Source organism: Thalia democratica, chromosome 4, assembly GCF_965202585.1.
Source record: "Thalia democratica chromosome 4, ktThaDemo2.hap1.1, whole genome shotgun sequence".
NCBI classification, from domain to species: Eukaryota; Metazoa; Chordata; class Thaliacea; order Salpida; family Salpidae; genus Thalia; species Thalia democratica.
The window spans coordinates 48257990-48272874 of record NC_139168.1 but is presented as its reverse complement, the minus strand read 5'-3'; the positions used below and the strand labels follow the sequence as shown (position 1 = coordinate 48272874).

The following is a 14885-nucleotide window of genomic DNA, read 5'->3' as shown; positions in this document are numbered from 1 at the left end:
CCTAGTAACACTAAATGTCACTTAAACAAATTTCATAGCAAATTTACAACGTTTAGTTTAAAACATCTGCTTAAAGTTACCAGTTTGATAAATACTTAGATTAAATTTTTATTTGTCTTTTAGTATAACTTTTAAAAAAAGTTTTCCTGCTTAATTTTTAAAATATTTTGTTCAAAACTAGTGATTTTTTGTTATCATTTAGTAAACACAGTTCAGTTTAACTTGGTGTTACAGCAAGCTGCTTAATTTAATATCGATGCATAAACTATATGGGTACTTTTACAAAACGTCAAAAATTAAGTTATTTTTTAAAATAGAAGTATAATCTAACTGTTGCTTATTTTAAAATAAAATAACCTAAACACTTAATTAATAAACTTAATAAATGAAATTACATAAGAATTGAAAAAAGACTTTATTATAACACAACGAAAAAGTAAAATAATAACTTTTTAAGGTGATAATTACTAAGTATGGATTTTAATATGGCTTGAAACTATTCAAGAGCGAACGTAGCAATAAGGTTTTCTGTAAGAGTGATAAATGATTAAAACTTATATTGAAAGCGTTAAAATCAAGAAAAGAAAAACTTAAACTATAGTACGAATAATAAAACATAATTTCATTAATAGTTCAAAATGATCAAGATGCTATGCTGGTTATAAAAATGACAACTGTTTGCAGCTTAATTGTATAAAAGTAAAATTTCGTGCAATGGTGGTTAGATGAAAAAAAAGTTCTAAATCTTGATAATTTACAAAGTATTTAAAAACAAATGTCAGATAGTGACGAAATAGACATAAAATTTACAAGCGTACCATGAAACATTTAGTTAAGGTCCATGAGAAAAAAGTCGTGACACAATTAACTTGTATGATTTTATTTACAATACAAGCAGATTACATTCGTGCAAAAAATGATTACAATATATAAAAGTACTTGATAGTTTATAGCAAAGAATATTAAAAATGTTAGGTTTGTATATTGCTATACAAAACTATTTTCTTGAACTTTTAAGAGCTCGAATTAAGTTGTTCCAAAACCATTCATCATCTAAAACTCGAGTTCTATCACATGCATTTATACCAGACAATATATTGTTTTCAGTGATAGTTTTGTAGATAACTGGAATCACTTTTTGTCTACTGGCAGCTAAAGGTTTATAATAATATTTGGTGTTTAACATACACGAGATAATAAAGTTGTTTAAATCTGAATTTTTTATATGAAATAGAAAAAAAACTAAGTTTTAAATTTAAAGTTTAAAGTAAAAAACTTGTTTATAAATATTAGATAACAACACAAAAAAAAACGAAGTTATATTCATATCAAAATTAACATAATCATAACTTTGATAAAACAAACTTTATATATGTTATTATTAAAAAATTAACTAACTAGGGTCTATTGAAATTGCCAAGTTAAGCCCCCATTGGCTTCGATGACTTTTTAAAAAGTCGTTAGATAAAATTACCACGAGTTTTTGACACCTGTTAAAAGATTTTATTTTATAAAATTTAATTTAAAATCAACCGGGCTAAGATTATCCATTTGATGTATAATTCTACAAACAAATCCTAATTCAAATTTTGGTAAAAAAATGGAGCTTGTCTAAATTGAAAAAAAAACTTTATGTACTCGGGTTCATACGAAAATTTTTGTTATTTTATACGCAGCATTTGTTATCAAAATTTGACGTGAATATCTTATACTTTGATTGATGAAAACTTTTAATGATTTTAAAACAAGCTGATTTTAACTGACATTTTCTCTAAACTTTGTTGTTCGGCGCCTAACTTAGCTTATAAACAAATAAAACTGGTTAACTGTTAAATTAGTTTTAAAGATAATTTTAATAAAAAACTTTTTAGTAACTTTTTTATTTTTTAAGTTTCATAGTAGTTTGTTAGATATTGGCTATTGAAAATATCATAATGCTTTTGTTTCCGGAACTAGAATTATTTTGTAACTGTCACAAACTTATTTATCATTTTATTTTCAGAGTGCTAGCTCACTTTTTCTCGACTTTGAAAATAACATATATAAAAATTTGAGACAACAATTCATTTTGCAGTATATTTTATTTTTGTAAACTAAAAATTTTTCAATCTACCCTTTTCAATAGTTTTTGTAGATAACTAAATAGATTTTTCTAAAATAGTAAAATTAATAAAATTGTAAGATTATGCGTCATAATAGGTAAATAAAATTACATGTACTAGGCGATGCTAATATAAAGTTGTTTAACAAAATTTAAAGTATAAAGCTTAAGTACATTTTAATAAGAGGAAACCGACTTATTTAAACTTTCTTAAAATAAAATTAAACAACAAAAACAAAACTTAGTAGCGAATTTACAATAATTTAAACAAATTAGAGTTATAAACAAATTTTTGTTTGCATAAACTTGGCTTATTAGTTTCAATAAATATATACTCTAAAACACTTAAATGATACATGTTACGTCCTTTACAAACAATTGAAAACATATTATCGTTATAGTTTTTTGCGCATTCTAAATTATTTAACAAATGTTCACCTATTGCCGATTGACTTTTTATTGGCTTATTAGTCCCATAGATCATCCAGTTTCTCAAGGCGTTGGTCACGTGTTGGTCCCTTCTTATGTGAAATCGTTGCGAAGTTCTCCCAATATACTCACTATCACAGTGGCATTTGTATTTATAGATTATATTGCATTTTTCTGGATCAGGAGTGAGATCTTTAACAATTCCGTTAAGTGGTTTTCTGGTGGAATGAGTGATTCTTAAATTAACTGCCCCAAAAGTGTTATCAACGGTTTCTAAAACTTGGTTTTCAAAAAGCTTAGCTTCCTTTCCTAAATATGGAAGTCTTAAATATACTACACATTTATTTGGGCCGTGTTTTGTAGGGCTGACAAGCTTCGCGGTAGTCCTATTGATTGTTTTTTCAATAACTTCTAAAGGGTAACCTAAGGAGCCAAAAATACTTTTAATGTTACTGATTTCTTCACTTAGTTTCACCTTAGAACATATTTTATGTGCTCGAAAAACTAAGCACGATATTAAGTTGGTTTTTTGTGAGGTGGGACAAAAAGACTGCCAAGGAATATATTGGCCTACGAAAATTGGTTTTCTATAAATGGATGTGTTTAAAGAGGTTGGTGTTTTTTGAACTAAGACATCAAGGAAAGGCAAAGAGCCATCAGCTTCATGCTCACGAGTGAACTTAAGTGAAGGATGTAAGTTGGAGATTTGGTCAAATAAATCATCAACAATTTTTCTGACTACGTCCCAAATGAAAATGAAAAGTTTGTTTTAGAAAATGGTCTACATTTTTCCGTACCTTTTAAACAACAACGAGAATGTATTTTCTCAGAATTTGAAATTCTTACTGGACAGTTAAAACACCACAAACCTTTTACGCAGAATAAATTAGATAGATGTTATGCTAAGTTATATGATTTATCTTATTCCTTACAAAATAGTAGAATAAACAATGCAGATTTTAAAATGTTTAAAAGTTGCAATTTAGCCTACAAATCGTTGAAATCAAATAATCAAATTGTTATTTTAAAAGCAGATAAAGGTACTTCTTTTGTTATTTTAAATAAGGAGGATTATATTAACAAAATGAATGCTATTTTAGATGACAAATCTAAATTTATTAAGCTAGGCCCGGTTGAAAAAGCTGACTCAACTGTTAAAATTGAGAAGGCTTTTCAAAAGAAACTCAGAAGCTGGTATGTTAAAGGTTTTATTTCCCAAGATGTTTATGAGTCTATTAGACCAACTGGATCCCAATGCCCTAAACTTTATGGACTTCCGAAGACGCATAAAAAAAGGCCTTCCATGCAGACCCATCTTAGATATGATAAATTCTTCCCAATATAAAATTGCAAAATTTTTAATTCCTATCTTAAGTCAAGTTTCTAACAAATTTTCCAAATTTTGCGTAAAAGATTCCTTTAATTTTGTTGACAATCTACGTAATAACCCCTGTTTATCCGACCAAATGTGTTCTTTCGATATAAAAAGTCTTTTTACAAATGTACCTTTAGATGAAACCATAAACATATGTGTAAACGAGCTTTATAATTCAAATCTAAATCCACCAATGTTTCCATAAGAGATATGCCAGAGTTTGCTTTATATGGCAGCTAAGAACGTAGAATTTAGGTTCAACAATTACATCTATAGACAAGTCGGCAGTGTCGCGATGGGCAGCCCCCTGGGTCCTGTGTTAGCAAACATATTTGTTGGCTATTTTGAGTCCATTTTATTTACGAATATAGAAAAACCTCTTAATTACTTTAGATATGTTGACGATATTTTTATTTCTTACAAGACAGACTACAATTTTGATGATTTATTTGACCAAATCTCCAACTTACATCCTTCACTTAAGTTCACTCGTGAGCATGAATCTGATGGCTCTTTACCTTTCCTTGATGTCTTAGTTCAAAAAACACCAACCTCTTTAAACACATCCATTTATAGAAAACCAATTTTCGTAGGCCAATATATTCCTTGGCAGTCTTTTTGTCCCACCTCACAAAAAACCAACTTAATATCGTGCTTAGTTTTTCGAGCACATAAAATATGTTCTAAGGTGAAACTAAGTGAAGAAATCAGTAACATTAAAAGTATTTTTGGCTCCTTAGGTTACCCTTTAGAAGTTATTGAAAAAACAATCAATAGGACTACCGCGAAGCTTGTCAGCCCTACAAAACACGGCCCAAATAAATGTGTAGTATATTTAAGACTTCCATATTTAGGAAAGGAAGCTAAGCTTTTTGAAAACCAAGTTTTAGAAACCGTTGATAACACTTTTGGGGCAGTTAATTTAAGAATCACTCATTCCACCAGAAAACCACTTAACGGAATTGTTAAAGATCTCACTCCTGATCCAGAAAAATGCAATATAATCTATAAATACAAATGCCACTGTGATAGTGAGTATATTGGGAGAACTTCGCAACGATTTCACATAAGAAGGGACCAACATGTGACCAACGCCTTGAGAAACTGGATGATCTATGGGACTAATAAGCCAATAAAAAGTCAATCGGCAATAGGTGAACATTTGTTAAATAATTTAGAATGCGCAATACTATAACGATAATATGTTTTCAATTGTTTGTAAAGGACGTAACATGTATCATTTAAGTGTTTTAGAGTCTATATTTATTAAAACTAATAAGCCAAGTTTATGCAAACAAAAATTTGTTTATAACTCTAATTTGTTTAAATTATTGTAAATTCGCTACTGAGTTTTGTTTTTGTTGTTTAATTTTATTTTAAGAAAGTTTAAATAAGTCGGTTTCCTCTTATTAAAATTGCTATTAATACTTTCAATTTCTAGTACTTAAGCTTTATACTTTAAATTTTGTTAAACAACTTTATATTAGCATCGCCTAGTACATGTAATTTTATTTACCTATTATGACGCATAATCTTACAATTTTATTAATTTTACTATTTTAGAAAAATCTATTTAGTTATCTACAAAAACTATTGAAAAGGGTAGCTTGAAAAATTTTTAGTTAACAAAAATAAAATATACTGCAAAATGAATTGTTGTCTCAAATTTTTATATAAAGTTAGTACCGAAAAGAAATTATTTAGTAAAATAACATATATTTCACTCATTTTATAATTCTCCCCTCTCACTGATAAATATACTAACCCCTTCAAAAATAATTGTTAAACTTGTCATTTGAAAAGTATATTAATGGTAAAAAAGTTAATAATATCTACTCAAAACAAAAAAAAAATTTAATATCTTTTAGAAACTAATAATTGTTTAAGTATTTACACTTGACATAATACCTACAAAATCGAATACAAACAAAAAACTTCACAGTTTAGTGGTCAGGTCAGTCAACTAAAAAAAATATTCTCAAGTTTTTTTTACAAGTTCAGAATTTTTCAAGCATTTTAACAGACAAAAGCTGAAGTTCTTAATATTTAGAAAAATTACAAATTACAAATTAAAATTACAAATTACAAAAGTACAAAAATCAAATGCTTAAAAGAAGAAAATATCACAATTTAATAACTTATTTACTTTCTTATGGTTTTCAATTTTTTTAAGGAAAATTCAAAGTTTTCAAGCATTTGAACTTAAATTTTGTTATTTTTTTAAATCTAATTTAGCATGACGCATACGATTCCTGTATCCATTACAATTGAAATTTATAAAAATAAAACTAAAAGAATACTAACAGATATTTTATGCCAATAAATTTAAATAAATAAACATAAATTCAATTTTTCCAGTCAGGTGACATACCTTGTGACATTAAAAAAATTCTATTTATCATAGTTTATAGCGTTTTATTATTTTAATAATTTCACTTAACCTTGGTATTTAATAAAGTCTTAAATATGTAAATCACAAAACAGTGTGAAGATAAAAACACAAATTAATTTTACATCATTATTACTGTAAAACAAATAGCTAACGTCTGGATCATATGAACTAGTTGAGAATCATAAGCTTGAACGCCGGCTTCAAGATCTCTTTCGGGTATGAACAGTCTGACACCTTCTTTTTTCTCTAATCTAGGCAAAAGTTCCTTCATGATGAAATCTCGATCAGCTACGTCATACAAGACAAAACCATCATAGTTCTGATTAAATGAAGCAGCAACGGTCGAGCTTGGTGTTTCAGAAACTGATAAAAATTAGTTCTGTTTATTGTACATTCAAACTGTTTACAAGACACATTGGGCTGAAAAGGGGGGGGGGGGGGGGTCAAGCGCCAATTGAATACATATTTAAGGTTAGAAAATCAAATTAAACGTTATGCATAATTGGATAGAACTTTATATTTTCTTTTCAAAAATGTTTTTTTTTTTTAATTTCTGCTTCAATTATTTCAGAAGTTATGTAATGTAAGTTTAAAACCCAACCAGTGTTTGCCTTTTTTAGTTTAATTACAACTCAAGATTCTTCATAACTTATGTCAAAAATTGGCTCGCAAAAATCTACAGAAAAATACATTTGATATCTATTTATGATTTTTTTATTTTATTTATCTTAATTCTAGTTTAATTTATATTAAAAACTAATAAGATTTTTAAGAAATAAAAACTTTAAAACTTTTTATAAATGTAAATAGTCATCAAGATGATGCTTTCAAAAGCCTTTATAAGAGTTTTATGCCTAGGAATCAAAATTAATAAAAAAAGTTGCAGCTCCTCTTTTATTGAAATATGTTCTATAGTCTGAAAAGAAAAATTGTAGCTTTTCTCAAGGCACTTAGAGTTATACTATACAATCTGTCTTCTCTAAAGTTTCAAAAAAACACCCCTGAATTTTCTTTAAAAAAAGGAATATCATAAACTTCAAAAATTTTGAGTTTTCAAAAACTTTATGTTATTTTTCAGTGAGAAGTATACCATATCAGAAAAAGGTTTTGTTATATATATGTAAGTATTTCAGATGTTTGATGTAGTTGTTGCAAGCTTAAACTATTAATATTTAGAAATTTTTTGGGTTTGAGTTTTGCACAAAAACTTAACAAAATCGGCCAAATTTAAATCTATATAACTTCTGAAACACTTGAAGCAAAAAAGAAACAAACCAGTTTTGAAAAGTAGAAACCTAGTTTTATCTAAGAATTTATATCGTATAATACTAGGTTTGATTTTATCATCAATAAAGTCAATTACCGCTGGCTTGCCCACTGTGCAAGGTGAACTTTTTAATTTTTAATTAACTTGTAATCATTCATTTAAATAAGTATATACTTAATAGCTTTTTAAATTATCAGTACTGCATTTAAAAATTGATTACTAAACTATTATGCGTGGTTATATTAGAAACTAAATCAAATCTTTTGAATAACAAATAACAAATTTCATGCTATAAAACTATCAAGTTTTTTTTAAAGTAATTTAAAATGTCTACTTCTAAGAAAATCAAAGAAAAATATTTATCAAAAGACATCAAGAACTCAAATAACATCTAGAAGTTGTTGTAATTTCATCCGTTTGTATCAAGCATTCAGAACCGAAGAGTCTAGGAGTCAAAGGATCATGTGGATGCATGATAGATGATGATGGTTGTGGTCGTTGGTAGCTCATAACATTCCTCATGGCGTTTTGTGATGTAAATGATGTTGAAGGTTGGTGTGGTATTGTGGGTAATTGCGAGTACAATGGTGGCCCACTTGACGAAGGTTGGCAACTCTGCAAGTGCCGTAAATACTTTTCGTAATCTTGTTCTGTATTTGTAAATTAAACTTCAACTTTATAAGGTTTCAAAATGAAATATTAACATTATGCTACTAAGTTTTTTGAAGCTAGTAAAAATGTGTTGTTATAAATGCTACTTAGCACATATATAGATATAATTTAGTGAAATAAAACATCTTAACACGTCGAAATATTCTAACCTATTACAATTAAACCTTTTATAGGAACCAATTATTTATAAACTAACACTTATAAGTAAATATATTCAATAAATCAATTTAGAATATGCTCCTACATAGTAGTAAACCAGTATATAAATACTTGATTTACAGTTATTTTTAGATTTTTATTTTGCAGCTGGCAATCAAAAAAGTAAAAATTAGACCAACTATTAAAAATATAACATTTTTTTCTGAATAATGTAAGTATTATATCAAACATTTTAAATTAATTCATGGTAGCTAGATTTCAATAACATTGTTGATTTAGAAATTATCAAAAAAAATTCCTAACTTAGCAAAAAAAGTTCAAATTTTTTTTACGATGACCTATAAGATAATAAAATAAAGAAAAACTTTTTACTATGCTAATCTCGATGTAGGAGTTATGTTTCAACTGCCTTTTAAAAACGTCTAGTAGTCTTACAGCTTGATTAAAAATGAATCTCTCTTTTTTCAATGATAAACTAAACACTAAGTATAAAAAAGTCATTACCAAAATCTCCTAAATAGTTTTTGTTTTGTCGTTAAGTAATCAAAAAAATATATAAAAGTTTGCTTCAGTAAGTTGTTAAAAACTAGCCAAAGTTATAATGGTGCAACATTATTTTTATCTATTTAAAATAAATCAAAACAGTTAGAATAAATTAACTTATAACTTCACCGTTTTAAATTTATATGCTTGTTTTCAAAAAGCTAGTAAAAAATATGACCAAGTGGAAAATGTTTATAATAAGTAATACTCATTTTTCTCTCTTACATCTTTACTACTTATCTAAAAGTAAAGCAAGGGTCAGCCCATCAAGCAAGATTTTCTGGTCTGAAGTGTTAGAACAACTAAATGTTCTTTTTTGCTTGTGAATAGTTTGTGCTGTCTACACTATGTCCATTTCATTTCGAATTTGCTTTTGTATACATTTTTTACTGTCAAGTTTTATTTTGAAAATACTGTTGTTGCCTATTGAAACTTTTTTTTAAATTGGCCAGTTTAGACAACTTTTTTTCAGTAAATCTGGCCGGTTCCTTATAAAAGACTGTGGCTTATGTAGTAAAGCTAACAAAATACTTTTAATTTATTAGTTTATTAGACAAACCACTATGTAGTGATTTTTAAAAAATATATAAACAAAAAAGATCAATAGTAAAAGCAAAAAAAAAAATTAAATACAGGGTTGTAACTATTTTTTTAAAAGTCCAACTGAGTAACCGAAAACTAGCCTGAGTTACATCATTATAGCCGGGGTTGGCATTTGTTAATGAAAAAATAGAAAATTATGTATTAGTAGTCAAAAAAATTATAAAAAGTTGCACTTATCAAGTTTAAATACCAAAATAGTAACAAAAAGTCTTAACAAAAACACAACTTTAAAGAAAAAAGATTAACACCTAAAAAATCTAGCCTTAATCTTTGGAAAAACACCAAAACTAGATTGATTTTTTTTTAAATTCAAACAGCCGGAGTCAGTTTAACCCTTCAAAAAATCATACTAGTCTGAGTTATTCTGAGTGTAACCCTGTTAGAAACCAAGTTGACTCATTTTTTATTTAGTTCAAGTTAAAATTAACTTAAGTTGACTTAAAGCTTACTAAGTGTTTAACTTTGCTTGAAAAATAAAACTAAGATTTAGAAATGTGTTGGACAATTTAATAGCTAAATTTATTTTTTCTGAAGTTTCTTTTACTATAAATAAACAACAAAATAACTGCTAACTTAAATAGAGTATATTTTTAAGGAAATACTTTAAACAAAAAAAAATTATCATAACGAGTGGCAAATAGTAGCTGAGATGAATGTTCTGCAAGATGAAGACAGCTTCTGAAGATTTGACAGAAATGCTTGTTACAGGGATTTGTTGCTTTGGAACGTATAATTCGAGATTGGTGACTTTGGAATTGTTGAATATTTTGTTGTGAAAGTTTTAATTTATTCAGTTTTTACCTTGTATAAGTTTTATGTTTATGTTTATTTAATCACTGTAATTTGTTTTTTCTTTTTATGTTAGTGTCTTTCAGTTTAAGCGGCTTAGGTTTTAATGCCTAGGTCCTTCGTTGGACAATAAACTTAATAATAATATAGGTTCTTTTCAATTAAGTTGTTCATTATTTCTTCATAGAAATAAAGATTTAAGTGTAGGTCTTTTCTAACATTATAACTAAGAAAAGATTAAGTGAATTAATATATAAGCATTTACTCTTTAAACTTATCATATGTTATCATACCTAAAAGTGGTTCTTTTATTGAAATTGAACAGTAAACTTAAATTGATAAAAGCATTTTCAATGATTTTTAAGTTTTTCAAAAGCTATTTATTTCAAAATTCAGTTAAGAGGAACTTTGAATTAATTAACTTTATTGATCAGCTATAAGGAAGAAAGCTCATTTTAAAAACAAACCTTTAAAATTAGCAATACATAAAAATTGAAAATAATACATATAATACTACTAGCTTTAGATATTATTAACATAATTAAGAGACTAGAGTATAATAATTTTTAGTCAAAATAAAAGTAAAAATATAAAATTAATCAACTAAAAATACGTTTTTAATAAAGTTATTAGTTTACATTTGGTATATTATGTTATCGGAATATTTTTCTTAATAAAAAGAATAGGACTAACTAAAGTTTATTTGATGCAAAAAGTTTTTAATTTTATTAACAAATAAATATATGATTTTTTAATCTTAATATTTTACTTCATTTTTTAGTGAAGACTTGTAAATATTAACTTACGAAATCTTAAATTCAATTCAGTGATTATGTCTTGCCTTTCCATTTTGTCTTTGATTATTTTTACAAAACTACCTAGTTTTGCATGTGGTTCTTTTGCATGGTACGTCTCTAAAAGTGTTTGAGTCTTAAATTCTTTACCTTCAAATTTCTTGATCTAAAATATTTAGTTTTTGTTATAAAATTAAAATACAGTAGATATAATTAAAAAATGGCCAAACTTTAAACTTGTATATCATAAACTTAAAGATAAAGAACAAGTTTTTAATTAGCAACTATATGCTTTTTCTTTTAAAATTATATAAAAATTATTTTTGTTATTTTGAGAACACTTTTTATTTTACTTTTAGCTCCAAGTTTTGAAAATTAATATGCATTAATAATCTGAAATGTTAAATACTATACTTTAAATTATAAGTCTACTTCAAATTAAAATGAATTTTAAGTACTCTGATTTTAAATTCTTCTTGTAGTATGTTGTATGACAAATTACTAGAATAAAATAGATAAATAGTTGAATGATTGTTAAAAAAGTTTACAAATTTTTAAATACACATATAAGTTCAAAACACATTCAGGTTAGAAGCTCTTTGTAAATAAACTTTTAAAACTAAAACATATTATTGCAACTAAGAATAAAATAACTAAAAAATATACTATGACGTAGTAAATCAAAATTGTGTACAAAATTAATTGGGAAAACAGTATAAAACTTTTAGTTTTTTATAATGATTTTTTTTGTACGTAAAAGTTAACTTAGCTGAATTAAAAATTAAAGCAAAATTTTTTCAGATGTAAACCTTAAAATAAAACTATCTTAGTAAGGAAGTATTTATTGTTCTTAAATAGTTAATGCTATCAATGAATAAAAAAAAAACCTTTCTAAAACAAAAATTGAAACAAGTATAAAAAGTAATCTTAATATAAAACTGTTTTGTTACAAAAAAATTGAATTACTACATCATAATATTTTTCTTCTTTATGTTTAACTTAGTTGCAAAAATAAGTTTTAGTTTTATAAGCTTATTGACAAAAGGTTTTGAACCTAACAGTGTTTTGAACTTATGTTTATTAAAAAATTGTAATTTTTTCTAACAATCATTTGACCATTTTATCTACTTGACGCCGTAGAAAAATCACAAACGAATAGTGACAGTGTCCTGGACAGTTTTGAGTGATATATTTGATATATAAATCTTGTCAAAATAAAGTAGAAAAAACTATAAATACTTAATTAATTTAACATAAGGCTACTAAAGCTGAGTAGCTGTCAAATTTGCACAAGCGTACAAAGTTGCACAAGAGGACAAAATTTCACAATTATAAAATTGCGCAAAGACACTTTTGCACAAGCAGACAATTTTGCACTGGTTGAATTTTTTTTTTATTATTAATTTAATTTTTTTTTTTTTTAATTTTTTTTTTCTGTTTTACATTTATTTTTTTCTATCACTGTTACCCCTAACCTTTACCCTAGATCAGTAACTTTTGTTTTGTTTTGTTTTTTTTATTAATTTATCTTTTAGTTTTAATTTCTTTTTTTTACTCCTGTGCAAAAATGACCCTCTGAGCAAAATTGACCTGTGGTGCAAAATTTTCTTCGTCAAGTTTTGTCATCTTGTGCAAATTTGTATTTGTGCAAAAGTATCTTCATGCAATTTTGAGCTTTCGTGCAATTTTGTCTTTGTGCAATTTAGTCCCCTTGTGCAATTTTGTCTTTGTGCAATTTTGACCCGTTCCCACTAAAGCTTTTTAAAAGGCTTTTCATAAGCTACATTGACTATGTAATTGCTTTAACAAAGTTTATTATGTTATTTAGCCTTACTTCTATTAAAAACTATATCATGTTAAATAATACTCTGTTTTGTAAACTAAGTTTTTGCTTGTTAAAGTACAAAAACTACCTATGTATTTTATAAACTATCCGTATGTGTCTTAATTTTGTTATTTTAAATCTTGTTTTTTTATTATGTGTTTTCTATTTAAATAGCTCTGGCTTTGTACTCATGTCCAACTTTGATAAAAACAAATAATAAAAGTTAAAAACAAAATGAGTTTTAAAAAGATTTAATTTCTTTTTTATTAAATAAGAGATCAGCTTAAAACATGGTTGCCACTGATCAAGCTGAGTAAAATTTCCTGACTTTTCCTGACTTTTTCCTGACTTTTTACCAAAATTTTCCTGACTTTTTTAATTTAAAATCTTAAATTAAACTTATTCTATAATACATAATCTAACACTTGGAACTATATAAAGCTGTTCAATATGTTAATAGAAAAATTTTTCAGTTTTAAAAGGATATTTTAATAATTTATACCAGATGAAGGCACTGAAAATAAAATCTAATAAAATTGTAAATTTCTAGGAAAATTTTGGAACTTTTTTCTGACTTTAAAGGACTTTTAATTAATTTTTACCATTTGAAGGCTTTGGAAAACAAGGCATTTTGTAAATTTAAACTGACAAAATCTGACTTTTTTTTTTTTTTTTTATCAAATTTCCTGACTTTTCCTGACTTTTTTTCAAAACCCCCCATTTTTTCCTGACTTTTCCTGACTTTTGTATTTTTTTTAAATTTTTCCTGACTTTTCCTGATTTCCTGACTTTTCCTGACCGAGTGGCAACCCTGTTAAAATGAAACAAAAAGACCATATATATATTTATGAAATTGTTTATTAATATGTTAATAAGAAACTTATTAAAATAGAATAACAGGAGTTATTATTAGATATCATACAGAGGAAATGCATGCTATTAGGTAGATTAAGAGATTGAAAACCTTTTATAGAAAACATTTGATTTTGTATGATAATCTTATGTATGAACTAGAAATTAAAATTATTGAATATAAATATCTAACTTCTTTAATAATAAATATGTATATGACTTTCTGAGCTTTTCTAAAAACACTTTTCAAATAGTTTTAAAGGACTTGCACTTGAGTTTTTTTTTTACTAAAACCTCACAAAATTAAAAATTACTTTTGAAAACAGAAAAAAATAAGAGCTGAACAAAGCTGACTCACACAAAAATCTTACAGATTAAAAAGTAATAATTACTTAATTTTTATTACTAAAGTTACAAATAATTAGCTGACCTCCCAATAGGTAAAACCGAGTTCATCAGCAAGTGACCTCCAGTTTAGTATTGTTGGAATCTCAGGATCTAAAAAGTCACCAAGTCTTCTTCTTGTTTCATAACCAAGATCTTTGAGGGGCATTTCAAAGTATGATGGTTCATGGACAGTAGCAGTGTATGGAGGAGTTGGTTCATTGCTGTAATCCGGAGTGTAAAACTGCTTATGCTGAAGTAAGGCTTGACTTTTTTCTTGGCTGAAAGGAGGTGCTACAGTAGTTGCGACTGTTCTGCAGGAGTTTAAGCTCATAGTTTCAAAATAGCTGTGAGAATCATCAGCAGATGTTGTCAGATTTTGCTGTCTTTTTAAACTTAATTTTTCAAGCTCTTCTTGTTGGTCCAATACAGACAAAGGATTCTCATTTGTTTGCTCTAATGGCTTTTTAGACATTCTTTTTTTAATGTTAATGTTAGTTTTTAAACTATGCTAAACCAAGTCTAAAATTTAAAAATTGACTTAATCTTATTATTTTTTAAAAATAAAGATTTAAAAATAAATTACAAATCCTAATTTAACAATCAATAACTTATCATAATATAAACTAAAAGTATTAATATGTCAATTGCCTTAATAAAGGTTCTACTAAAGCTTAGTTTATAAAAACAGAATTTTTTT

At 26.4% G+C, this 14885-nt stretch overlaps 1 protein-coding gene across 1 annotated transcript; it reads right to left on the bottom strand.

Moving 5' to 3' along the window:
• Positions 1 to 399: 399 nt before the first annotated feature.
• LOC145834419 (myeloid differentiation primary response protein MyD88-like) lies at positions 400 to 14703 on the bottom strand. Its single transcript, XM_082941844.1, has 6 exons — positions 14232 to 14703; positions 11137 to 11290; positions 7954 to 8214; positions 6450 to 6660; positions 1399 to 1490; positions 400 to 1152 (listed from the first exon to the last, which is right to left on the bottom strand). The coding sequence occupies exons 1-6, from the start codon at positions 14658 to 14660 to the stop codon at positions 998 to 1000; spliced, it is 1302 nt and encodes a 433-aa protein (XP_082797970.1). The 5' UTR covers positions 14661 to 14703; the 3' UTR covers positions 400 to 997.
• Positions 14704 to 14885: the final 182 nt, after the last annotated feature.